This window comes from Helicoverpa zea, chromosome 18 (assembly GCF_022581195.2).
Source record: "Helicoverpa zea isolate HzStark_Cry1AcR chromosome 18, ilHelZeax1.1, whole genome shotgun sequence".
Classification (NCBI taxonomy): Eukaryota; Metazoa; Arthropoda; class Insecta; order Lepidoptera; family Noctuidae; genus Helicoverpa; species Helicoverpa zea.
This window is the reverse complement of record NC_061469.1, coordinates 664,590-690,436: the sequence shown is the minus strand read 5'-3', so window position 1 is coordinate 690,436 and position 25,847 is coordinate 664,590. Positions and strand designations below refer to the sequence as shown.

General features: G+C 39.3%; 3 protein-coding genes across 9 annotated transcripts in view; 2 read left to right on the top strand and 1 right to left on the bottom strand.

Annotated features, from left to right (window-relative positions):
• The window catches only part of LOC124638744 (stress-activated protein kinase JNK), a 101,325-nt gene extending 82,848 nt beyond the window's left edge, over positions 1 to 18,477 (top strand). For 4 of the 7 annotated variants that reach the window (XR_006985395.1, XR_006985397.1, XR_006985396.1 and 1 more), the window contains exons 4-12: positions 7,583 to 7,710; positions 8,055 to 8,219; positions 10,495 to 10,624; positions 10,976 to 11,173; positions 11,572 to 11,706; positions 12,059 to 12,188; positions 14,831 to 15,114; positions 15,476 to 15,729; positions 16,125 to 18,477. Coding sequence is in view for 2 of the 7 variants with exons in the window: in XM_047175811.1 (XP_047031767.1) it covers positions 8,068 to 8,219; positions 10,495 to 10,624; positions 10,976 to 11,173; positions 11,572 to 11,706; positions 12,059 to 12,188; positions 14,831 to 15,114; positions 15,476 to 15,637 (1,191 nt within the window). In the remaining 5 variants the exon portion in view is untranslated. Of the gene's footprint in view, positions 1 to 7,582; positions 7,711 to 8,054; positions 8,220 to 9,627; positions 9,763 to 10,494; positions 10,625 to 10,975; positions 11,174 to 11,571; positions 11,707 to 12,058; positions 12,189 to 14,830; positions 15,115 to 15,475; positions 15,730 to 16,124 lie in introns of those variants that run through there. The other 3 variants (XM_047175812.1, XM_047175811.1, XR_006985399.1) reach the window with 3 other exon arrangements.
• A 2,663-nt stretch (positions 18,478 to 21,140) lies between these two features.
• LOC124638937 (transcription initiation factor TFIID subunit 9) lies at positions 21,141 to 22,901 on the top strand. The gene is made up of 3 exons (XM_047176103.1): positions 21,141 to 21,669; positions 21,947 to 22,172; positions 22,708 to 22,901. The coding sequence occupies exons 1-3, from the start codon at positions 21,302 to 21,304 to the stop codon at positions 22,828 to 22,830; spliced, it is 717 nt and encodes a 238-aa protein (XP_047032059.1). The 5' UTR covers positions 21,141 to 21,301; the 3' UTR covers positions 22,831 to 22,901.
• A 654-nt stretch (positions 22,902 to 23,555) lies between these two features.
• LOC124638938 (40S ribosomal protein S26) lies at positions 23,556 to 24,641 on the bottom strand. The gene is made up of 3 exons (XM_047176104.1): positions 24,505 to 24,641; positions 24,138 to 24,315; positions 23,556 to 23,753 (listed from the first exon to the last, which is right to left on the bottom strand). Exons 1-3 carry the CDS (start codon positions 24,505 to 24,507, stop codon positions 23,587 to 23,589), a joined length of 348 nt encoding a protein of 115 aa, XP_047032060.1. The 5' UTR covers positions 24,508 to 24,641; the 3' UTR covers positions 23,556 to 23,586.
• Between the last annotated feature and the right edge of the window lie 1,206 nt (positions 24,642 to 25,847).

The window sequence follows — 25,847 nt, the reverse complement described above, 5'->3', positions numbered from 1 at the left end:
GAAAATGAAACATTACACACAGACTATCGTAGCACTCCAGAAATAGGTTTGGATACTGACAGAAAAAAGTTTACTGACTTACTTTTAAAAGCACATATCCAAAATCAGGGCTGCAGAAAATATCGTACAATAACGCATTATCACAATCTTTCGCAAACACCACACCGCGAGGCAGTCTCCTAGCAACTAAAAAAAACAACAGAAAAAAAATAATCATAACTCATAGCCCAACGACAAATGACCATGTTCGGTCATGTCCGATGTTATCCACGTGTTGAGTAATAAATAGCCAGGTATTTGTAGGAAGGCCAGGCTTGTAACCCACGATATGCTTAGTACGGAACCCTTATTCGTTCGAGTGACATCGAACACTGACAGCCTTGATGAAAAAAGGTTTTTTTTGCAAACATTTTGGCGGAATAGGATTTTTGGGAGGTTATATTTAGAAATCTAGGGTTTGTTTGCTTTTATTCTATTGATACTGCTCTGGTGATTGAAAAGTCTAAAAACCGGACTCTGGAACTAGCTTTGATTACGTTATCGGGTTTTGTACGTTATTAATGTAACCAATCAGATCAAAGTAGAAAGTTCTCTTAGTCTACGCAACCTAATTAGTTCTATGCCTTTTTGCGTGAATAACGACATAATCTGTACTAAGAAGTAATGAACATCAACCTCCGAGCCTTTTCCCAACTATGTTGGGGTCGGCTTCCAGTCTAACCGGATTCAGCTGAGTACCAGTGCTTTACAAGAAGCAACTGCCTATCTGACCTCCTCAACCCAGTTACCCGGGCAACCCGATACCCCTTGGTTAGACTGGTGTCAGACTTACTGGCTTCTGACTACCCGTAACGACTGCCAAGGATGTTCAATGACAGCCGGGACCTACAGTTTAACGTGCCATCCGAAACACAGTCATTGGTGTCTAAGATATACTTAGAAAGTACATACAAACTTAGAAAAGTTGCATTGGTACTTGCCTGACCTGGAATCGAAACCGCGCCCTCATACTCGAGAGGTTGGTTCTTTGCCCACTAGGCCACCACGACTTCTAGAAGAAATGAACATTTACCAAAAATAAATCTTACATGCTGTAACTTACGGCCAGTTTTTCACCAGTTCAATGAACATCTCCAAATCGTTCGCTGCGTACACCCAATAATTTTCAACAAAAAGTTCACCAACTTTAAGCCGAACTCCGACGGAATTTAGACTCTAAAATTAACGCAACAGAGTCGAGGTTCCCCCGTAGCACAGTTTTGTATGTCCCGGTTCACGTGCATTTTGCATTCATTTCCCTGGACGCTCCCGTGGAACTAGGACGGTAGGTTATAGCTTAGAAATTACGAATTAGGGCCTCAAAGTGTGCTAGTGCATAAGTAATAGTCCCTCTGTGGCTATTTGTTGAACGAACTTTCGTTTCTGCTGACTTGAACACCATTATTGTGAATGATTTGTGTCACATGAATTTTTAGCGTCATTAGGACTGGGATCTAATTTTTGTTTTGGATTTTAGAAAAGAAATGAACCTTCCAGCAATATGAGAACAAACAAATTAGCCCGCATCATAAATAAAGTTACCACATTCCGCTATTCTTGGTAACTTTACGTTTATTTAAAGCCGCAGCATTTAGCAAATGATTCCGCCTTAAATGTAAATACGTACATTTATCGTGTAAGCGGAGCCGGGGCTCGGGAGCTGGCGAGTTGCCAGGCGGTAGCACCTTTCTTTATGTCGGTTAAGCTTTGTGACTATATGTTAGGATTTAAGCGGTTAGTTCTGTAAATATTGGTGGGATTTTCTGTGGCTACGTCTTTGTTTAGTGTTGGCGATACTCAGCTGTGCCACACTGTCGTCCTTCGGTCATCGTAGTGGCTCACGCTGTTTTGTCACCAACATTTAGAGCAATGTGAACTCCCTTGCCTCTTCTGACGGACCTTTGTAATTCCATTAGGTTGTAGTTGATGGGTAAGGTATGTGAGCTAAGTGCGTCCTTTAAATAACGGCAATATAATCAAATATATGAAATTATGACAGTTCTGTAGATTGATGAGGCAAACTTTTACACGGGTACCATGGGTAGTTTTCTAAGTGAAAAATAACATTATTGATGCGACAACCCTAGTTTGGTTGGTAACAATCGCTTTAAGTGTCACTGTCATCCCTTTTCTATTGAACCAGAATCGTTTTGCGTATAAGCATATCTTTACATTTGGTTGACTCTCTTGATTGGTATTTTTTATTTACTGTATTAACTTCTGATTATTTTGCGCCCTGAAGCACGTTCCTACTTCGAGATTATTTTTAGTTACAATCCCCAGCATGAAGGCATAAAAGGCTAATTTCACCTAAAAGCAAGGGTTTTTCAGCTCGAAACACGTGCGTTACCATCTCATCTTATTTCCATTTCCAGAATTGGAAACGCTCGATCTCATCTAGTATTCACATTTGAATAAAAAGAAAGAAAGCAATAAATCCATCAATGGCGGCCCATTACGAGTGCTGCCACTAACAGCTCCTGGCCTACCAATCACTAAGCAGTTATATCGGCGTGATTTCATTCACTCCCCCGGGCCCGTTCACTTCGTTCACAGTAATGGCGGCGAACGAACGAGCTATGTTCCACTCGATCCGCCGGGACCCGTCGGCGAAAGAAATTATTTATTCAGAGAATACACCCAACATTTTTGCGCCTTCAAACTGTAGCTATTTATTATACTTACTAGACAGCTCACGTACCCAACACTGGTCAACTCTTATTCAATTTCAGAATGTGTCCAGTTTTGGACAACGATAAAATGAGTTTATTTAATCAAATAAAACCAGAGCTCTGAAGCTGTAAAGATAATAAATAACACTGGAAATATTAATGGAAAATCATGTCGTTGGTTTCGGCCGCTTTCATATTTTCCGAAGCAAAGAGAACGAGGTTAGGCCATTAATCATTAATGGTATTGATTTTTGTAACAAAAAGATTTGTTGCGTTTGTCTATGTGGCCTACAAAACCTTTTGTGAAGCTTCGTTCGATTTTCCTTAGAAATTGTCTATAGCCTCGTAGTTGTGTGCGCCCTCATTATGGACGATATAAAAGTAATTGCGTGGTTATTGATATGGTAATTGGCTTCCTGCTAACAGCTCGCACACAAGGTATTAAAAGGCCGTGATAAGCAATATGACGTTGTAAAGATCTTCTTTCTTTCATATAACTCGAGTTCAGGTTACCACTATTTTGCCATATCTGCATCGAAGTTTCAACGTTTCACTATAGCCCAAAGTAAGCGTTTGTGAGGCCACAAGGCGAGCTACTCGCCTCTCGACTGGAGTGGCCGCAACCGTGTCGAGTGCGAGCGAGTGCGATGCGAGTGCTGTGTAATTGGAGCGAGTCGAGTCGGCCCCACGTCAACTACCAACTAGAGCCATTTTACTTCCATGTTGCCACCAAACTGTCTCTTGGTTGATGCTATTTTTAGTTTCGTAAGTCACTATGAATTGCTTGTTTATTTGGATCAAGAAAAAAACATGTAGTAGACTATAAATTGGCCAATATCATCCAAGGAAAATACTTCACAAAGTGGTATATAAACAGTGGATAAATAAGTCAAGGATGCCGCATTTTTAGCCCGAGACCATGTCAAATTAATGCATTAATGCTCAATCCTTCTCCGTGGCTCCGTGGCCTGTGCCCAGCAGTGGGACGATAAAAAAAAAAATAAAAAAAAAGGCTGTAACTGACTAACTGAACTAACATGTCAAATTATATAAGAAAATGTGCAAATAATTTCATAAGGAAACATGATTACGCCCACGTCGGTTCCCACTTGACATTTATATAACATCTGTGGTCCGGGTCGGCTTTGCACCCTCCACTGTAAATTAGCTTTTAAATTATAAATTACGTGAGTTCGAAATAAATATGATTTTTATTTGCACCAATTTCAAGTTTTCATAACATTTGGAATATTTTAATGTGTTTGTAAATTCGCAAATGCAAATAGTAATTTAAATGCTAATATCACATTTAGGATGCAGCCATAGTAAAGTCAAATTAATCAATGCAAATTGATAAATATCAATTGTTAATAGAAATTCTAATTTGCACAATTGATTGCAGCTTTGCTTAAATCAAGTTTAATTGAAAACAAATCAATTCCAATGCTTGCTTTAAATTATTGATAGAAACTAAAGCTAAGACAATTGACAGAAATAACTATAGTTATGCAAATATTTGAAAAGGACAATGCTCAAAAAAACCCAAGCCCGGCGCAAACGAAAATTAACTCAAATTATAGGTAATAATAACGCGGTGTCCTGCGTGAGCGACGAACGCGACGCGACGCGACGCTGCGAACGCGACGAACGCGATCAACTCAACGGCATGCCATACATGCGGCCTATGTGACAGTCTGCGGCGAGTCGCGACGTAACGCGAACTTGTTTTAAGCGCGACCAGATGCGACACCATAAACTATTAATAAAGATTGTTGTGGGACAAAAAAATAATAGAAATCGTTTATTAGTACAAAGAACGTTGCTGTCTGTACTTTAAATATGAACTTTCAAGCAAAGTTGTACTGTACTTCTCCATGATTTGAGAAGTAATTACCAAAATCACGTAGGACATTTGTCGCGTATAGCATCGCGTCGCATTACGTCGCGTCGTGTTGCGTCGCGTCGCGTCGCGTTCGTCGCTCACGCAGGACACCGCGTAAGTAATGAAATACTGCATAGGAGGCATCATCGAAATCAATGGCTATATGTGTGAAATTGCTATTTGATTTTTTAAAGGGGTAACATGAGCAGCTGGGGCTTATAGTTTAATTAAAGTGCTATCTGAAACAACAAACAAGTAATATGGCAAGTAATAAGCCTCTCCAAAAAGATAGGTAAATCAATACCGAAGTACAGCTCGGGACTTTGGGATGCGACGCAAGCCTTGTCCAAACCGGGTTAACTTCACTTTAGCAGTGTTTTTTTACACCTAAATTCTTTATACAAGGGAAAATGGCATTAATGGCATATCAGGATATTACTGCTCCTGTATTCATGGGTGGAGGACATTGGTCTGCAGCGTCCACGTCATCGCGTTATGAGCGTTTTACATTACTTAGGGTGGGCTAGACATGAGGAACAGTTCGCGCATACCGCAACATTTTTGGATCATGTCGTGTCAGAAATAAAGAATCGATGACTTTAAGCGTTATTATTAAAATGAAAAGTACATTCATATCGTGTTTTAGTTCTATCATCCTATTATCTTGTAAAAGTAGGTAGAATAGTGGAGAAGTTGCCATAAACATGTCATTATGTACACTCTTAAACCACAACTGTATCTGTTTGCTGTTCCTTTTACTAAAACATTATGTTACCTCTAAAATCTCGAGTAGCAATGTACCGCAGATGTTAAAACTCGAATAGCAATTTCACACATATAGCCACTGATTTCGATAATCTATGTAATATTTAATTACTTAATTTTATCTATATTTTGAGTTACATTTCTTTTGCGCCGGGTCTGGGTTTTTTTTCTCATACTTCATGAGCATTGTCCTTTAACGAGCACTTTAAAAGCAATTACTATAATTGCAGACTTGAAACTTAACTTAAGTTTGACACTTAATTAACCTGATCTATAATTTTAAATCAAGGGGGTTGAACTATTAACGAATCACGCTACAGTTTCAGCAAATCAACTCATTTGCCATTGGATAGTTTAAAACTAAGTTAGTATTAATGTACGATCAATTAGCGCACATAAATTGTTTAAACCGCCAATTTGTGGCCGCTACCCTGCCGATATGTCCACATGATTGAGTATAGCAAAATCGGCTGAGTGTCGCCAAATCGCTAATGTGTATTCAGTGTTAGATACACACTTTACTATACCTAGTTAAGTATACATATACGGTGCACGTGGGGTAAATGATACGATTAACGTTGAGCTAGTCAACTGAAAGGATGCTGAAGGGTCCCTATTTATAAGGCTATTACATCGTTATAAGTAGTTTAAATCAAGTTTGTAAATCATTAGCTACTAAAGTAACTAATTACGTTATTTTATTCATAACTTAAACCAATGTATCTGGCTAACTATAATCCTCTGACAGTGACCAAGGTGTCCTTGTCGTTAAATGATGAGGAGATCGTGCAAAGAATTTATAATTTCTGTAATTCCAACATACGCCTATATTTTACACACGTAACTTTCTCTTTAGCAAATGTTATTTCAAGTTCGTCTCACTCAGACCCGAGGGTCAGACATTTAGTACAACATTTCTCATTTAAACTCGTCCATAGCAGTTCAGATCTCAATAATCATGAACGTAAATTCAGCCAGACGGGATCTTGCGCCATTGTGTGAACGCCCGAACCGCGATGGCCAATATAACTCTGTTGTCTGCCATTTCAACTTATCTTACAAATGTTTGCACTCGGCGTGAAACCATCTTGAAATTTTGACACTTCAATAATGGAGTCTCCGGTTTGGAATTAATTCGGAGTCATGGGCTGGGGGTTAGTCAGCGTGAATTGCAATCTGATGTTTAGCTTGTACCCTATTGTTTATCACATGGATCTGAACCGAGCTTAATGTAAATATTACTTACATAAATTACGAAACAAATCTCAAGATTTGGTTAAATACAGGCAGAAAGGGAATCTTAATTTAACTAGTATAAAGTCAGAAAAAAATAAACAATCAATACTTTTACATTATATAAATACTTGTAACCTACATAAAAGCTTTAAAAATATATAATGACACTTTCAAAGGCATAATAAAAGTAAAAAGTTTGCTTCTCAAGCCCCTTAAATGTCTGAAGTGTGAAAACTCATTGAAATGTTGAACCTTTTATAGGTGATTTGACGCCTTTTAAAAAATAATGTATTACTTAACCTTCTTGTACTCTTCAGAACAGAAAATTATTTTTCTATAAAAGCAGCGATGTCACATTGTCTCTGTATAAACTTGAAAATAATTATAACTTTTTTAAAAGTATCCATTTTCACTATATAATCTTAATAATTTTGCGAAAAATAACATTATATTTTTCAGTAATATTGTTTTTATTAAAATATATTTTACGTTAAGTGTATTAGGATTTATCTGAAAATTAATAGTATTTCCAAAAACACCTGAGCACGATTGAAAATTGATAGCTAACAAGATACAGTACCTGTACCATTCTATCCTAGGAGAATATCCATCTATCATTATCAATTTCAGTCTTAAAATAGAAGCATCTAACAGCACTATAACCAGACTTTATATGTATTTTAACTGAGTACCAGAGTTTACAACTGAGCTACCAGTGTTTTACATGGACCTCCTCAACCCGATACCCTTTGATAAGTCTGGTTGTAAGGCTGCCTGGCTTCTGAATACCCGTAAAAACTATTAATGAATAAACTTGGGATGACAGCCAAGAAGGAACTCTGTATGATAAATAGATAGTCATCCGACCTCGCCAAGATTTTATTTACCTTATAATCGATCTATCCTTGTGGCTGTTACTTAGCCATTACTTCTGTAAGGAACATTTTGCCGTATGTGCTTAAAATAACACAATTTCCGTTGTCCACAGACGTAATTGTCCTACTTCCCAGCCGCCGCGCCCGACACTGAGCGAGTGAAGCCGTGCGCCGCCGTGGACAAGAAGCGCGCGCGATATATGGACTGCGCCCGCGCTCTCTGTACACACATTTACGAAAAGTAAGATTTTTATCAGGCTAAAGCTGGTAGACCTCAAAATTAAACCGTTCGTCACAGGATGTGTGGTGGTGTAAGCAGGTAGCGCAACAGACCACCTAATATTGAACAGTCTTCTGCTGACTTCTAAATAAGTCTCCAACCTGGTTTTGCTCTCTTGGACCTTGAATGACCTCTTGCGTCTCTAAAGTCGTCTGGTGAGGACTGTAGAATTACTCACCTTTCAACCTTTTATAACCTGAAGCTGTAAGCAGAATACTGCAGAATTACATGACTTTCATGTCTTCATTACTAGCGTAGTTTGTCCCAACCAGAGGCTATAATCACTTGATGCCATATCTTCTCAGGTAGGGGTGGTCGATGCCCCACGCGGCGCTCCCAGCCTCCGCCATGTCGGCCCCGCCGCGCCACCCTCACTTCTACACCGTCGAGGTCGGCGACACGCGCTTCACCATACTCAAGCGCTACCAGAACTTGAAGCCCATCGGATCCGGAGCACAGGGAATAGTATGGTAAGTCACACAACACATTTTACATAAAACTTCTAATAATTACTGCGGATTTCTAGCATAGGAGCAAAAATGTGGACCCAATTGGGTCAAAATATGCGTCCAAATAAAACCCCTATTGGAAGCTCGATTAGTTGCATGGTTCCATACCGTGGGTCCTATGGAGAAGACCTGAAAAAATGGGCTCATTTGCATGTCTCTTTTTTTTTATACTCGTCATCTGTTGAGCGAAACAAAGTTTCAAACAAAATTAACTTTTGATACCAAAAGAGTCGCTCTAATAAATCCCAAAGTACGTTTTCGGCATTAATTAGAATGATAGTTATCAATGTTCGACGTTCTTGATAGTTCAAAGTCAAACTAAGCCAAGATTTGCGAACGACAGTGTTCACCCAACAGGTAAAGTTGAGATTTCGTAATCATTGGCCGTTTCCAATTCTGCTTAGCATCCTAAATGAGGCAGTTTTAGTTTGTTTCATTTAATTACACGGGCCGGGTGTCCTGAATTTTAAGTTAATCCCTCAACAAAATCTTGTTAAAGATTGACAGCCTCCCGAAAGTTGTGAAATTTGGTAAAACCTCTAACCGGTACTTACAGCTCGTAAGTTTTCTAATTAAGGGCCAAACATCCTGTACTTCGGAACTGAGAAATTCGCGGTATAATTATTTCATTAACTCACATCCCTCGCATTTTCGGCCGTTCTCAACATACTCCAATAATGTCGGCGTTTCGATTATTACTAATTACACATGTGTATAAAACATTCTGGCTTCACATTGTATTATACTCCAAGCTGGGACTTCTAATACTTCGCTTCGCGAGCATGCGGATAAATCAATTCATTTGTAATTTCTTATACATAAATGGGTATACGTCACTATTTTAACACTCTGCAATTTAGTTTAAAATAAAGTTTCTTATTCCAACTTTACAGGTGTTATATATTATTTTTCTACACGTGTAATCTTTTTTGTACACTCATTAACATGGAAACTACGATTATAATGACACGAGTAAATTATTACTTTCGACTCCGGCACGTAAAATCGAGGCGTGTGATACACGCAAAGACTGCATCCTTTTTCGCACGCACACAAGCATGTATTGCACACTATCACAGTTTTAGTGTAAGACTAGTTGTACTGCACTGTAGTGGCTTGTCAATGTGGATGTAGCCAGAATACTGGGAAGAGAGATATACTTTCCTTTGGTATCAGGACAGAGGCAGAGTTACCTTGCCTGGACACAAGGGTCAACCAATCTGCTTTAAAACTTCCTTCCTTAACTTGGTATTTTCCTGTCTTCATTTTTTACTTCTTCCTTGAAATGTGAAGGCTTTAATTTATTTCCAGTGGTAAGTTTCCCTGGCTACGTCCACATGTCACAATATAATAAATGTTTCTTTTATAGCTGATCCAGTAGTGTACGTTAGCCGTTAGAGATGGTTCAGTTTTACTCAGTCACACTCGGTGACAGCGTGTTCACGATACCCACGCGGTACACTGAGCTAGTGAGCCGCGGCGCGGGCGCACAGGGGATGGTGTGGTAAGACCGGCCGCCATCTTGCTAACATGGCCGCCGCTTTCAATGTTTTCGTCTGCTTTGGTTTTAGGATTAATACTAATATGACACGACTGATACTCTCAGATTTATGATCATAAGGACGAAAGGATTTTTTTTTTTTTTTTAATTCGCTTAGGGGTCTACTTTTGACTGCCAGTGGTCCAAATGTACCACCAAAATTTGTACATTTTATCTGTGTTCATGGCACAGCACACTTATGAGTAGTACACAACACAAATCACATTTTCAGAACTTTCAGAATCCTATAAAATTACTGAAGATGTTCGTACGCTGTATATTTTGACTGTTTCGATGGTTATGGTATTTTTGTGTTATTTTCTGTCTCATGGGTTATTGGTATTGGGGATCATTACTTCATCTCGCCAACAACTGAAATTATCTCTGACAAGGAACTTCATACATGAACATGGACCAAATTAACAACGTTAACTTTGCATAGTTAATACTAACATTAACTCTGTTTATTCGAATTGGATCTTTCCCATTGTGACTAACTGCCGTTCTAACATGCACTGTAATTTAAAAAGATTAAAACTACTGAAACAACAATATTTTAGCTTAGCTTCATGCATCATGAGATGTTCGAATTCAAATATTTTTCCTTCAATCTTCATCCCTGTTGATCAAAATTTTCTCTTCGTCGTCGTCCGTTGCTGGCTCGGTTTTGTGTATGGTATATATGTTTGGTTCCAGCGCCGCGTACGACACTGTGACGCAACAGAATGTCGCCATCAAGAAGTTGTCGCGGCCCTTCCAAAACGTCACGCACGCCAAGCGCGCGTATCGCGAGTTCAAACTTATGAAACTCGTCAATCATAAAAATGTAAGTAAACTTTAAAAAGCTTTTTAGACACAAGAAATCTTCTTTGACTATTTTTTTTCCTTTTTTCCGAGTTTATGCTTTTTCTGTAAAACCAAGGAAATCCCTTTTAGTCCTTTTAGGTAACTTGTTTCTAAACACAATTACTGCTAAATGTTTTCAAAATAAATAGTATGTCTACTGCCACTATCATCTTCAAGTCTCATTTTATACTTTATTTTCCTTAATAATTGTCATCTTTCTGGAAAATTTTACATAAATATCCATCTTCTAAAATCACCCCATGTAACTCCACTTGCAACATAAGATTTTGCAGTCACCAAATAACTGACCAATTTCAATGACCTCTTCCAGATAATCGGTCTTCTAAACGCGTTCACGCCACAGAAGAGCCTGGAAGAGTTCCAGGACGTGTACCTGGTGATGGAGCTGATGGACGCGAACCTGTGCCAGGTGATACAGATGGACCTCGACCACGAGCGCATGAGCTACCTGCTGTACCAAATGCTGTGCGGCATCAAGCATCTGCATCTTGCTGGGATTATACATCGGGTGAGGATTTTAAATACTCAGGAGATATTTCTAGCTGATGTTTTTGTGTAGGTAACTAATTTTCAGGTACAGTTCTGTAGCAGTTTCGTAGAATCAGAATTTCTGTCGATATCTACAGCAACTTTACCGTAATTTGTGGCTTCAAAGTCACAGCAAACACACAAACTTATTGACTATCTAGCTATTGCATAAAATTCTCATGGATTAAAAATTTGGCTATAAGTTTCAAGTTTCAACCTAAAGAAAAATATTACATCAAATTCTAAGGTTATTATTTCATATAGACCTATTACAGGAGCTCAAACGGTCTTGCTTTCTTAGACTGACGTCGTCGACTGATGCCCATATAGTCTCAGTAAAGTTGTCCAGCAGAACTAAAGTCATGATGTGGTTCCCAGGACCTGAAGCCGTCCAACATAGTGGTGAAGAGCGACTGCACGCTGAAGATCCTGGACTTCGGCCTGGCACGCACGGCCGGCACCACCTTCATGATGACGCCCTACGTCGTCACGCGGTACTACCGGGCGCCTGAGGTAAGTGATGACCCTAAAATAATGGACACGTGTTTTTTCTGGCCGTCCACAATCAAATAACACGAAAATAAACAACATATTTAAATTTTTTATTACATTACGTCACACACGGATAAAAAAATACCTAGTAGTGGCGTTACAAGTCTCCTTTCCAGCGTTGAAAATATGCGTCCCAAATGTTTTTCTAATCTAAAGGACATACTAATTAGAATCACCATTTTTTATCTATTCGCTAATTCATTAACTTTACTCTCTAAAAAATACATTCATTATATAAAATAAAAAATAAGGAGTCTAAATACCAGAAGCACTATATACCTACTTCACATACTGATGACATGTCTATCCTCAGGTGATCCTGGGCATGGGATACACGGAGAACGTGGACATCTGGTCGGTGGGCTGCATCATGGGCGAGATGATCCGCGGCGGCGTGCTCTTCCCCGGGACAGACCACATCGACCAGTGGAACAAGATTATCGGTCAGTACCATCTATATTGATGATTTATTTAATTTGGTATTTTACAGTGTACAAAAATTATTAGTATTCATTTTGTTTTATGTATAGTCTATACCTAGACGAGAGATTTTTAGAATAGAATACAAAAATTGTATAGAGATATCGGAGGAATAAAAAGAGCACGAGATGAAAAATCTTTGTACTGGAGTGTAACACGTAACTTTTCATCCCTACTCAGCGAGGATATAAATGGAAAAAAAGAAAATGGCGTGCTCTTCCCAAATTAATAAAAAAACCATAGATGTAATATACTAAACAAGATTGCGCACGCTCAAAATATATATTTACGAAAATGAACTCTATTGCAACGCAATAAGGTACTAAATTGGTTGCATAATACACAGAGGCAAATCCGAGCCGAGAGGGATAGTTAGAACGGAGGCCGTTTGTCCCTTTCTAACACCTTGCCAGCATAAAAAAATGTTGTGATCAACAGTTTTGTCTTCCCAAAAAAACAATTGAATTACTTATATTTTTATCTTATTTTAACAATTGTAAGTCAACAAATTAATAACAATCGCATTAATTTATTCGTATTTATTCTTAAAACATAAACAACATACATTTTTATTTTGCTTTTTTTATTTTCTAGCGGTAACCCTGAACATTCTTGGCGCGTAATCAGCATTTAAAATTTTGTTTATATTTTATGTATTAAATCAATTTAAACTATTAAAATGGTGAAAAAGTGTTGCGTTTATACTTGTAAAAGTGAATCCTATGGTGATTACAATATATCGTTCCACAGGTTAGCTAATAATAACATTTTCGTAAATCAAACAACTAGGGTGCCCATGAATTCTTGTAATGAATCAAAATCTGGGTGATGGATTTTAAAACTGTTGTACTATTATTATAGCTTCCCAAAAAATGAAGAAAGGCGGCTCAGCAGTCTATGTGTGAAGCAAAAATACAAAATAAAACAGTCTTCACTTCGAATCTTCCTGCTTTTATACTGTTAATTCCCGCTAATTATTAAAAGCCTATATTAGTATTTTAAGGTCACAAACTGCGTAAGTTAAAATTTCAATACCAATCTGTGTTTAATAATCTTAGCAAATTCGGATTTGTCTCACATAGCTTAATCTCATAGTCACCCTATTAGAAAGGGACGTTTAATGCATTTAAATTACAAGTAAAGTCAATTCTTTCAAAGAAGGCTTATTATAGCATTAATGATTATTTAAATGATAGGAATAGTTGGTCGCTAAGTTGAACGCAAGGCAGCTCATTCTTGTTATCACTATAATTAAATTATTAACTTATTATAATTTTTTTACATTGTTTGACATTACTTCTGACATTAATTTGATTTTTAATTTTGCTTAGCATTGTTTCTTTATGGCTTGCTAGTACTGCAGTACTTCTTACATATTCTACTTTTCTTGAATAGCTGCAAGCACGTCATGCTCCCTTAGACGGTATGGCCAGCGGTAGCGTTGGGGGTCGGGTTGTCCCCTTCCCTCAAAAATGTGCGAAGGGGGCGATGGCTGATCCTCGCGTTATACTCGTGAACGGGTGCTGCTGGCGGTACCAGGTCGTGTTGGTGGCTATTGACACTATTCATAATAGTATGATTTTCTATTAGCTTTTTTTGGAGAAAATAATAATACTGTAGTCCTGGCAGGTACACCTTGTTTGTGTTGCTACAACATAATCATCTGCGCATGTGGGTGGGCACGCCGATTTTATGCTTATATTAAAAATACATTTCTATTTTATTATCAGGAGGCTTTAGATACACTTAACAGACTATAAGTAATGCTTGAGTACCTACTTAGTCTTTATGGGTGTAAATCTGTGTGCTAGCCTACTTGTGTTAAGTTTGTATTTTTTTTTCTTTCCTAATTTTATATAATGGTTATCATGTGATAATGATATTTTTATTTGACTTGTTTTGTATACATTCTGGTTCTTCAAACCTTACAGACAGACATGTGTTGCTGGGGAGTTTGTTGCGCCACTTCTTCTTCCCAGCAAAAACACATAGGAAGTGGTGAAGGGCGGGCGTTTTGGGGACTGTCTTTTGTTTTTGACGTTCGAAAAGTGCTGATTTATCAGCCTAATTTGAATAAACGATTTTGAGTTTGAGTTTGAGTTTGGACAGACGGCCTCCGTACTAACTGTTTCACTCGGCTCGTTTTTTGGGTAAAAGTGCGCAGTCCTGTTTACTATATTATGTCTATGTAAAAAACCGAACCCGAGTTTTTCTGAATTCAAACATGGGCTGTGTTCTGAAGCCAGTGCTCGGGACGTGCACTCCAGTACAATATGGCGTTGAATCGTGACGTCACGAACACTGGCTAGTATAGGCACTGAGATTAATTTCGGATCACAACCATGATTTTCAGTTTACATGACGTTCTAAATTCAATTTCCTTTGTCGCTCTAGAGTAGTCTAGACTAGATTATAAAAACGGAGATGGGGGTTAAATATGCAACTTGATACTTGACTTTCAGTAAGAAGTTTATCAAATTGTACTTTATCGGTCGGTGGCATATAGGTAAAGACTGAAGAAATCAAAACAGAATTCTACAGAGTACATTAAAATTTCATAAGCAACGAAATCCTTTTTAACGTGTTGTATTATTTACCCACGCAGAGCAACTAGGCACTCCGTCGGCCGCCTTCATGGCGCGGCTGCAGCCCACCGTGCGCAACTACGTGGAGAACCGGCCGCGCTACACCGGCTACAGCTTCGAGCGCCTGTTCCCCGACATCCTGTTCCCGTCCGACAGCTCCGAGCACAACCGCCTCAAGGCGTCGCAGGCGCGGGACCTGCTGTCGCGCATGCTGGTCATCGACCCCGAGCGCCGCATCTCCGTCGACGACGCGCTGCTGCACCCCTACATCAACGTGTGGTACGACGAGGGCGAGGTCAACGCGGTACGTATGTTGAGGACGACAGATAGCCAGTCGCTCCTGGTCAAACACTCGTCTGGTTAGACTGGAAGCCGACTCCTACATGCTGGGAAAAGGCTCGGCAGGAGAGAGAAAGGGAGATGAAGTTTGTAGGTAAGACGTCACAAACCCCCACTTCGAACCTTTAAGGAATTAAAAAATAAGTCTCCATTGCCAAGCTTTAATAAATAAAATTTAAATACAAAATAAGTATCCAATATTTTTGCTCTTCTAAAAGACGAAATAATTACCTCTAGAATCACTTTTATTATTAACCAGCTCAACGTACTATTGTAGCAGACGCCATCTTGTTTCGGTTTTATTGAAGTTTGTGGTTGTATTGCAGCCTGCGCCGGCGTCGTACGACCACTCGGTGGACGAGCGCGAGCACACGGTGGAGCAGTGGAAGCAGCTCATCTACCAGGAGGTGGTGGAGTACGCAGCACCGCCGCCGCCGCCGCCGCACCACCCGCCGCCCGACCACGCGCAGCCCGCCCTCACCACATAGGTACCCACACACCACACACCGTCACTTGCAGGAGCTGGTGGAGTACGCACCACCCGCCGCCCGACCACGCGCAGCCCGCCCTCACCACATAGGTACTCATACCACTGCACCTGGCTAAACTACTCAAGGAAAAAGAAGCTTAAGCAAAGTTCCAGGCCTTTTTTTCTGATAGCAAAAATCATCAAAGACCCCTCCCGCTGTGGGTTAGCAGTGGCGAGGGAGTGTCAGACTTTTACTGACTAAAAATCCATCGTGTTCCTTTGTAGGCCTTTCATGTACCAGGGTCACGGTAACTCTCGAAAAATCCCGCAGCCCCGGCAGTGCCAGGGCTCAAGTTCACCAACAACATAAACAACTGTTTATCAATTTTCACGAAAAAATATTCTGTACATAGTTATTTATATGATAAAATATTTTGTTAAAAATTTACAAAAAGCTAGACGAACACCTAGATGAATGATGTTATTAAGACATTTAATATTTGCAGGCAACAGCAGAGCTGACCGGCGAGATATGAAGCGGCCGCGGTCCGCGCGGACGCTCCGCCGGCGGCAGTGAACTCATGTATATATACCGAGGTGTTATGTGCAATACTCCGCGGATCAAGTGCAAACTTATTTGACTCGTTCATTGTCTTGTGTACGGAGAGTGAATGGCTCAGACACTTAGGCAGCATTACTGAGGTAACCCGTAGCGTAGCTGAACTATTTGTACTCTATTATGTACCGGTTTGTTTGTATTATTTGATTAAATACCGTTATGGACTTGTCTATTGTAGTCTCTTCCTGTTTCTTATGATATAGCTAGCGTAAGTAAGTCTAGTTCACCGACGTGGGACGCTTGTGTACTAAGCTCAACAGTTGCAATGCTCGGTTCTGCCGCCACTTGGACATTCGTTTGCAGTAAGGAGTGCCTTTTGCGAGTTGCAAATACAAAAACTTGGTGATTCTCTGCGTATGGACTGACTTTGATATGTTTCAATATTTTTGTAATGAAAATACATTAATGAATAAATGACTTAAGTGATTCCCTGTTTATGATGCAATATTTTATCTATGAACTTTTTAATTTATAATGTACTGTATGAATTATTCGTAACTATTAATAATTAAGAGTTGAGCTTATACTGTTTTATTGTAAAATATTATGTTCAATTTAATTGTGCAATTATGAATTTTTATTATATTTTAATATTAATGAACTTGTGTGATCACTATTGCAATTTCTTTTCTCATCCCACTTTGCCAATATCTGAAGAATTTCTAAACGAATTATAAGTACAGTGCCATTCAGAAGCTGTTTGCCATAGGTAGGTACTCGAATACTAGTGACTTTTGTAAGAATTTGCAATTGTGAAGTAAATACTGAGTGATTCATGAACGTGTATTATAATTTGTTTCTTAGCCATACACATTGTCTGATAGTTACTCGGGATTTTGTGATGTTCATAGTTTTCTCGTAAGTAGACCCTAGTTACGTTGTTGATAATATTGTATTGAGTGTACGGAGTAGATCATTAAGTACATTTCTACCTAATTAGTATGTTATAGTCACCTCACACGTTGCTGAAGAGAACTCAAATCTAAATACGTAATACACACGAGTTCTCACAGACATAGTTACTGATCACCTTATATACATATACCTAGCCAGCCGGCCGTGAGACGTTGTTGCTCCCAGTTCGCGGGAATAGGACATAAGTAAACGTTGATACTTGCCTCCAGACGTCGCTTTGTAGAAACAATAAGTCTCGTTAGGATTAAATGATAATAAACGTCGGCAAATAGTTCCCGTCTCTTGTACATTAGGGTTACATTCACGTTTCAGTTATAAGACGCTGACTCGAAGCGATTTGTTTTACTCTTCGTCAAAGGCTTAACGTGTGAGGGATTCGTAGGTTATTGTTTGAAACCTCACTAGGTGATATAATTATGAATAAGGATAATAAAGAATGATGATAGTCTAAAGGATGGTTTCAGCAAATAGCACAATTTATTAGCTATAGAATACAGGACGGTGACATAAGTTTGTGATGTGCGCATCATTTTGTATAATCGTTAATAATGTTATTACGGAAGCAATAATACATCATTTTCTGTTCGTTCGAACAGTGGTACATCAGTGTTCATAAGTTTTAATTATTTCGGCTCTAAACATATCACGGACGACACAATAGATTTATTTTCCATTGAATGATGAATTCATCGCTCGTATGTTTGTAATGTTACTTTACTTTTGTTCCATAATGTTATAGGTACGTCAATATTAAGAATATAATACAGAAACGAACTGAAACCTAAAGATAGCAAGATATGGAAATATCTTGAACGAATTGTAAGGTTTCTAAGCGATGGTAATCCAACAGGGCAGACTCGCCGTGTTAATTCTTGACTACAGTAAGACAATGTTGTTAAACGTAAAAAGATGAAATTATAATAAATTTGCGAGAGTATACAATAATATTTAATATTTTAGGTGTAGTGTAAAATCTGTAAATATTAACACTTAAATGTATGGAACGAAAGTGAAGCGAACATGCTGTGTAGCCTTAAAGCATTCTGTTTATCACTATAGTAAATAAAACCACAACTGTACGTCCAAATTGTCCATTTATGTGTTAATGTACCTATTACAAATTACAATAATATAATCATTAGAATGTATTTTAGTACACTTGGTGACAAGATGTTAAGGTAGTCGCCATGTTGAGTCGCAGCCGCGCTCTCTGCGATATACATACTTGAGTTACAACTTCAATGACTATCTAAAAACAACTTATTTTTACTGTACACGTAAGTTATTTCATATTTTAACTGAATAAAATCGAAATGGTTATTATATACAGTGTGTTTGATTTTGATTGAACCTTCCTTTTTTCCTTTTTTTCCGACGTCAAAAATCATCAAATGACCCCTCCCGCTGTGGGTTAGCAGCGGAGAGGGAGTGTCAGACTCTTACTGACTAAAAACCGTCGTGTTCCGTCATAGGCCTTTTATGTACCAGGGCCGCGGTATCTCTTTCGAACAACCCGCAGCCCCGGCAGGCCTTGGCCCTGCTGGGCCCCGCTGGGGTTGCTGACATCTCTTTGAGGAGCGCGTGGAACAACGCGCGCCGTCGACACGGGTTGATTGAACCTTCAAGTGAAAGAAGTCGGAAGCCCTTAATAATATGTAGGTACATATTTAGACAGAATTAATATTTAGTTTAGCGTGTTGGACGAACACTCGGCTAACGCTACAACCCACTTGACATCTAGACACACGGCAGTGTGTCCGCCAAGTTCGAGCAAAAAAAAGCGACACACCGGCCGTGGGTTATATTACACGAACCATTTCGGGCCAAATTCTACCCCCCTATAACTCAAAATCTATTTTATTTACGCATATCAAATTTCTAGTATCTGTTGAGATCCCCTCACTTATCTAAAATACAAAATTTCATTAATATATCTTTTGTAGGTCTTGAGATATTGACGTCAGAAAATCGCTATTTTTACTATACACTCACTGACTGACTGACTCACTCACTCATCAAAAACCTAGACCACTTCCAATGGTCGTATTGACTTGAAATTTGGCATGGAGGTAGGTCTTTATGTCAAGGTAAAGGGAAAAATCTGAAAATGGCCAAGTGTGAGTTAGTTTCAAAATCATGAAGGTGTTTTATACCCGGTGTAAATTTATACCCCTAAGGAACTAAAACGAACTAAATTTATCTATATTTATATAGTATATCTTCGAATGATCGTCGGATTTCGGAAAAGTCGTGGTGGCCTAGTGGGTAAAGGACCTACCTCTCAAGTATGAGGGCGCGGGTTCGATCCCAGGTCAGGCAAGTACCAATGCAACTTTTCTAAGTTTGTATGTACTTTCTAAGTATATCTTAGACACCATTGGCTGTGTTTCGGATAGCACGTTAAACTGTAGGTCCCGGCTGTTATTGAACATCCTTGGCAGTCGTTACGGGTAGTCAGAAGCCAGTAAGTCTGACACCAGTCTAACCAAGGGGTATCGGGTTGCCCGGGTAACTGGGTTGAGGAGGTCAGATAGGCAGTCGCTTCTTGTAAAAGCACTGGTACTCAGCTGAATCCGGTTAGACTGGAAGCCGACCCCAACATGATTGGGAAAAAGGCTCGGAGGATGATGATCTTCGAATGATCGTACCGATCTGAAATTCGTTACAAAGGTTTATATTTACTCAAAGTAAAGTAAAAATCTGAAAACGGCCAAGTGTGAGTCAGTTTCGAAAATAACGAATGTGTAACTTTGATCCACGAACATAATATATGATAACATGTCATGTAAGTCAGTTGGTAAATCTAGTCCATTTAGTTAATCTAGTTCATTTCTTTGTAAGAAGCATATTGCTAATTCAAAAATCTGAAAAATAGTATAAATGAGACATTTCCTTAACTAACTTAATCATGAGAAAAAAATAAAATAAACAACCTTACAAAAATAAATGAAATCCCACCCAAAACAAAAATGTGAAAGGTTGCCAAGTTCGATAATATGGGAATGCTTCGCCTATAAAAGAAGTGAGATCTGAATAAGTACCAAGTTCCATACAAATACCTCAGTTAAAAATAGTTACTTTTTAATGATGTTACTTGGCAAGTTTTAATATAAAATTAAATACTTGATTCATTGCGTTTAGTAGGTTTATAACAAGGTGTGGGAAAACTTGCCAAGAACAATCATTAAAAAGTAACTATTTTTATATAACTGAGGTATTTGTATGGAACTTGGTACTTATTCAGATCTCACTTCTTTTATAGGCGAAGCATTCCCATATTATCGAACTTGGCAACCTTTCACATTTTTGTTTTGGGTGGGATACTTTTCTTTTTGTAGGTTTTCTTTTTGAGAATTAAAAAAAAATTGTTCCCTAAATCAGTGGCAGATGGCGTTGTACCTACTATACGCGGCTACGTGAGTGAACCTTTGTCAAGTAAATAAAGACATTGCACCGAGCCCTTTGAGCCGAGACCCACGAAATTCAGATTTCTGAACTAATTGTTTTTAAATCTCACGTTATAATACATTACGATAATAATCTGACTGACTTTTTTTTTCTTTTATTCCATTCTTATTCCCTAGTTTCTATTTTAGTTAATAGTTGATAACAAAAACGTTTAATTATACGACGTTGATGAGATATGACGACTAGGTCAGAACCATGTAGTCATCCATCAGCTAATAAAATAAAAAAAAAGATCCTGACGAATTAGAACCTCCTCCTTTTTGGGAAGTCGGTTAAAAAGAAAATCCCTCATTCATCCTCATCTTCCGAGCCTTTTCCCAAGGGTCGGCTTCCAGTCTAACAGGATGCAGCTGAAGAAAATCCCTCATTCTCAAAAAGAAAACCTCCTATTAGGTTGCTAAAAGGAAGCAATGGACCTCACACCACTTTTATTTTGTAAATCATTTTTATTCTGTAATCAAACGTCATGGCGGCAATGTGTGACAGTTGACATTAAAGAAAATCAAAATGTCGTCTCCTGTTGTCAAAATCGAGCAGATTGTCATTGTTTGTCGCTGAAGACGCGATTGAGGGATAGACAGCTCGTTTTATCCTTTTTGTAGCACGTAAACAAACTATGTAAGATAAATACCCTACTATAAGTTACTATTAAGTAGTAAAACGTAAGACAAACCCGCAAAAATGTCTGAAAAAGATAAATCGAAGGCGAACGTCCAAGCAAAACACATTCCTAAGGACGCACAAGTGATCATGTCGATAATGAAGGAGGTGGGCATCACGGACTACGAGCCTCGAGTCGTAAACCAGCTGCTTGAGTTCACGTACCGCTACGTGACGTCTGTGTTGGACGACGCGCGAGTATTCGCCACTCACGCCAAGAAGAAAACAATAGATCTCGATGATGTGAGACTAGCGGTGCAGATGCAGTTAGACAAGTCGTTCACAAGCCCGCCGCCGCGGGAGGTGCTGCTCGAGATATCGAGAGTAAAGAACGTGAATCCTCTGCCGATGATCAAGCCGCACTGTGGACTACGACTCCCGCCAGATCGGTGAGTGACCCACATACAATTTATGCTCATTATGATGAGAAACCATCCAAAAAATAATTATTCTAATATCAAAACTGATCTATGCGTAGCGAAGGGTGTGCAAAGAACTAAGAACTCTGCTACACTCTGACCCTATACATCATACCCATTGTGTATATTTTTGTACTGTCTATTTATTTCTTTAAAAGATACATCCACAAGACAAAGCCATACAGTGTACATAAATTCTATTCTTTATAACATTACCAATTATATGATTAATATTGTTCCTTTTCAGCTACTGTCTGTCAGCCTGCAACTATCGCCTCAAACCTGCTTTCAAGAAAGCCGCTCCTAAGCCCACAATCTCAGCAGTGCCCTCAATCAAGACTGCCACCACATCTAAGCCAGCCGCCACACCAAATGTGGTGGTGAACCGGCCACCTGGCACCATTGTCAAAGTGGCTACATCCAAGCCAACTGTTGTTCCTAAACCTGTGCTCAAATTCACATCCGGTACTAAGGTGAGATTCCTGTTTCTACCTATGAAATCATCATGCAATGGAGAATGTCTACATATACTTTATCACCCTGTGCGAATTCACAATGTATTGGTAGGGCAGTATGGACCAAAGAGCTCAATGCTATGTTCACCACTTCTCCATGGCAGTTGCTTCACATGATTCTAAGGCTCAATTCACACCAAAAGAGCGGCGAAGGGCAGCGAAGCGAAGCACGGCTTGAGTGGCATTTGAATTTTTACTCGAAAGAGTCGCGCGGATGCCCGCGGCGCCGCGGGACTTCCCGCGGCGCGACTCGTTCGAGTTTGTCATGCGAAAATATACATTATAGTAATGGGAATAAAGTAAAAATTCAAATGACACTCAAACCGCGCTTCGCTTCGCTGCCCTTCGCCGCTCTTTTGGTGTGAATTGAGCCTTATCCTAGTTATCATCCTTTCACCCATAGAATACCAGATATACCACTAGTACATGATGACAAGCAACCTTTTTGATATTATTTCTATTCTACTAATTGAATCCACATTTCCTTTTCCAGGTGGTAGCCAAACCAGCCGTGAGGGTCACTGCCGGACCATCAGCTCACACACCCGTCAAAATGGAGTTAGATGACCCAGTCAGCCAGAAAAGAAAACGCGAAGATGATGACTATGAAACTTAATTTAAGCTCAGAATATTTTTGTTAAATTAGATTTTAATGTATTTTCTATTTCAATAAGTGACAGTATATTACAGAGGATTTTTATTTTTTCCCTTTACTAGCACAGACAGATGAATTAACTTTTACCTACCTACTCAACATAGGCTGTGATTTCATGATTGGAAGGGTACAAATCAATCATTTTAATTGCCATGAAGTAAAAGGGGCCTGTAAATGCATGTTTATAGGCTCTGTACACCCACTGGTGAGTATGCTTGAGGTAAAACCACATTTTATCCAAGTTTGGTCAACATACCATTTCTTGAAATGCTGTACAGTTTGTGATAGAGTTCTCAAAATTATTGTGATATCCTATCCAGATAACAGGATTTAAATGCATATTTTATGAGCACTTTTTATTAATTTACCCATTAAAATTGAAAGGATAAATAAACCACCAATAAGGGTGGGTACTCAGGGTACAAGATCCCTCACTCTGTTACTCATCGGCATCTTGTTACAAAACTGGCAGCCAACCCAAACAGGTTATCCTAGGTAATTTATGAATTTAATATTTTAAACATAGGTGGTGAAGAATGGATATTTTGGGGGCTGTCTTTTGTAACTCAAGTTTCTGTCAGTGCTGGTTTTCAGCCTAGGTTGAATAAATGATTATCTTTATCTGTGGACAAGGGTAGTTATAGAATGGTTATATATCCAAAATTATACAGTAATGAAACAAGAAATGGATTTTCTTATATTTTATTACTGAACAGCTCACTTCCTCTGCACATTCTGTGGGCGCTGCATGTCCCTAGGGAAGGTGCTCTTGGGGGGAGTACGGATTCTCCTGTTCTTTTTAGACCTGTTGCGCACAACTTTGCTGTGGATCGCGCACGAGACGCAGTAGTGGAGCTTTGCATACAGCTTAGGCAGCTGGAATGCTGTGGAACAAAATTATCATTATTAGTAGATTCTAACATTGGTGTTTCCTATTACTGAAGAATATAAGAATTGACAAGATTAGCTACATTACATTACAGTGTCTTTTTGTCTTGCAGATGACAGAACCTTGGTGGATTGGGTTCTCAACTATAATACTGACAATTAAGTTGATTTAGAAAAAAATATCTTCATGACACACGAAAATTGACAGTTCTGTAAGTTGATTAGTTGAACAGAAACTTGATTATTTCTCTAAACTTGGAACATCGCTTTACAACGGTTCTAAGAGCTGATAGTATAGGTTATATGGATGTTGTTTATCATGGAATGAGAAAGGTATGCAATCTAAGTTTATTATATACAACCAAAAAGCTGATACTCACATGCATATACGGATGCTTCGTTGATATCCCTGACCGCGGCGGCTTCGACGATATTTCTGATCACGAACTTTTTGATTGCCTTGTCCTTAGGCACGCATCGCGCGCAATTGGTGCATCTGACGGCTTTCACGTGTCCACGGCCGTGCTTAGCCCGTCCTCCATTACGGCGTTTGCGAGTCTGGAAACAGAAATCGGCTCATGAAGCCACATGCTCGACTTGATAAAGGCGACGCGTGTATTTTTAACGAACGAAAATTAGTACACATTAACTGAAATCGATTAACTTATAACACTTGTCGTTTAATTCGAGTAGTTTCTGGAGTATAAGCACTAATTAGTCCTCATTTAATTGAAAAAGTTTACGCACCATGTTTCTAACCTCCGAATCTGAGAACAGAAAACGATGGAAAAGAACTTTTTAGCATAGACAATTCACTCAGTCAATGATGACATTGAACGATTTCCTTCTTCCTTTAGCTCACTTTTCTGATGTTGCTAGCTAACAAAATAAGACATTTTTGCAATATTAAATTATTAAATCAATCATGTACATCATTTTATAATAGTTTTCTTGTGTAGATCTTCATTTACATTCCTTTAAACCTCTCTTTTGTACTTCCTCTGTATAGTTCCTTATTTATTCCCCCTGGGCATATATTTTATGTTATCCCCTGATACATACCTAAACCCTTATGTACTTCGCCTAGTCCCTAATTTATATCTTTTCCGTACTTCTCCGTAGTACTCCTGTGTACATCCATATATTCTTCAACTGCCTCGTTGGTCTAGTTGTCGCAAGTGCGGCTGCTGAGCACGAGGTCTGCGGGTTCGATTCCCGAGTCGGGCCGAAATAGCTTTGTGGGTTTTAGAAGACTTTCACAAAGCAGCCCGGAGCCTGGAAGCTGGTGATTGATACACCCGTGCATCGGAGAGCACGTAAATGTCGGTCCTGCGCCAGATCTCTCTCCGGTCGTGTCGGATTACCGTCCCATTGGGCTATGAGAGTTAAGGAATAGTGAGTGCACCTGTGTCTGCGCAAATGCTCGCAAACTATAATATGTCCTGCGTAGTTAGCTAATCTCCTTACATGAAAACAGCCGCCGTAGCCGATAATCGGCTAGGAGGACATCATCATCATCATCATATTCTTTCTTACGTACCTACTTCCTCTTTGTCATTTCCTTAAATACTCCCTGAAGTAATTTGATGGATGATTTGATGGATTTTTTGGATGTATTGATGCCTTATATAGGTACTCTGCTATGTCTTCCTTTATATATTTATGATTAACTAATGCCTTAACTAGATATATTTAGAGTCGGAGAGATGCAAGAAGCAGTTCACAGCGAATGGTAGAGTGGCCATCATCAACGTGCTGATAACGTGAGAATATCAGAGTTAGACTCCCATCGCTGGATTAAAGTAGCACTTTTGTTTATACCTCGTTCATACTTTAATTATGACGTTCATATTTTATAACAGCTAAAAATTGTCTAGTAAGTGCACCCGGAAGGGTGCGTCCACATCTGGCGAATGCGCAGCACGCGAGCCGATCGCGAGCTGTCCGCGAGCTGCGCGCGTGCATTTTTGTTCGTGCGCCGCTTCTGCTTGGCCCGCGCGCAGCTCGCGCGCGACCTAAGCGCCGCACGCGAGCGGCGCGCAGGCGGCGCGCGACGTCTGCCATCTTCGATAGTACTGAGCCAATATACG

Bases quoted from the DNA above. Each gene is read 5' to 3' on its own strand.
- LOC124638938 (XM_047176104.1), bottom strand. The intron at 23,754-24,137 runs GTGAGTATCAGC...TTTGTTCCACAG, and splicing joins CGAAGCATCCGTATATGCAT to CATTCCAGCTGCCTAAGCTG.
- LOC124638937 (XM_047176103.1), top strand. From the start codon at position 21,302: ATGTCTGAAAAAGATAAATCGAAGGCGAACGTCCAAGCAAAACACATT. The intron at 21,670-21,946 runs GTGAGTGACCCA...GTTCCTTTTCAG, and splicing joins CTACGACTCCCGCCAGATCG to CTACTGTCTGTCAGCCTGCA. The intron at 22,173-22,707 runs GTGAGATTCCTG...TTCCTTTTCCAG, and splicing joins AATTCACATCCGGTACTAAG to GTGGTAGCCAAACCAGCCGT.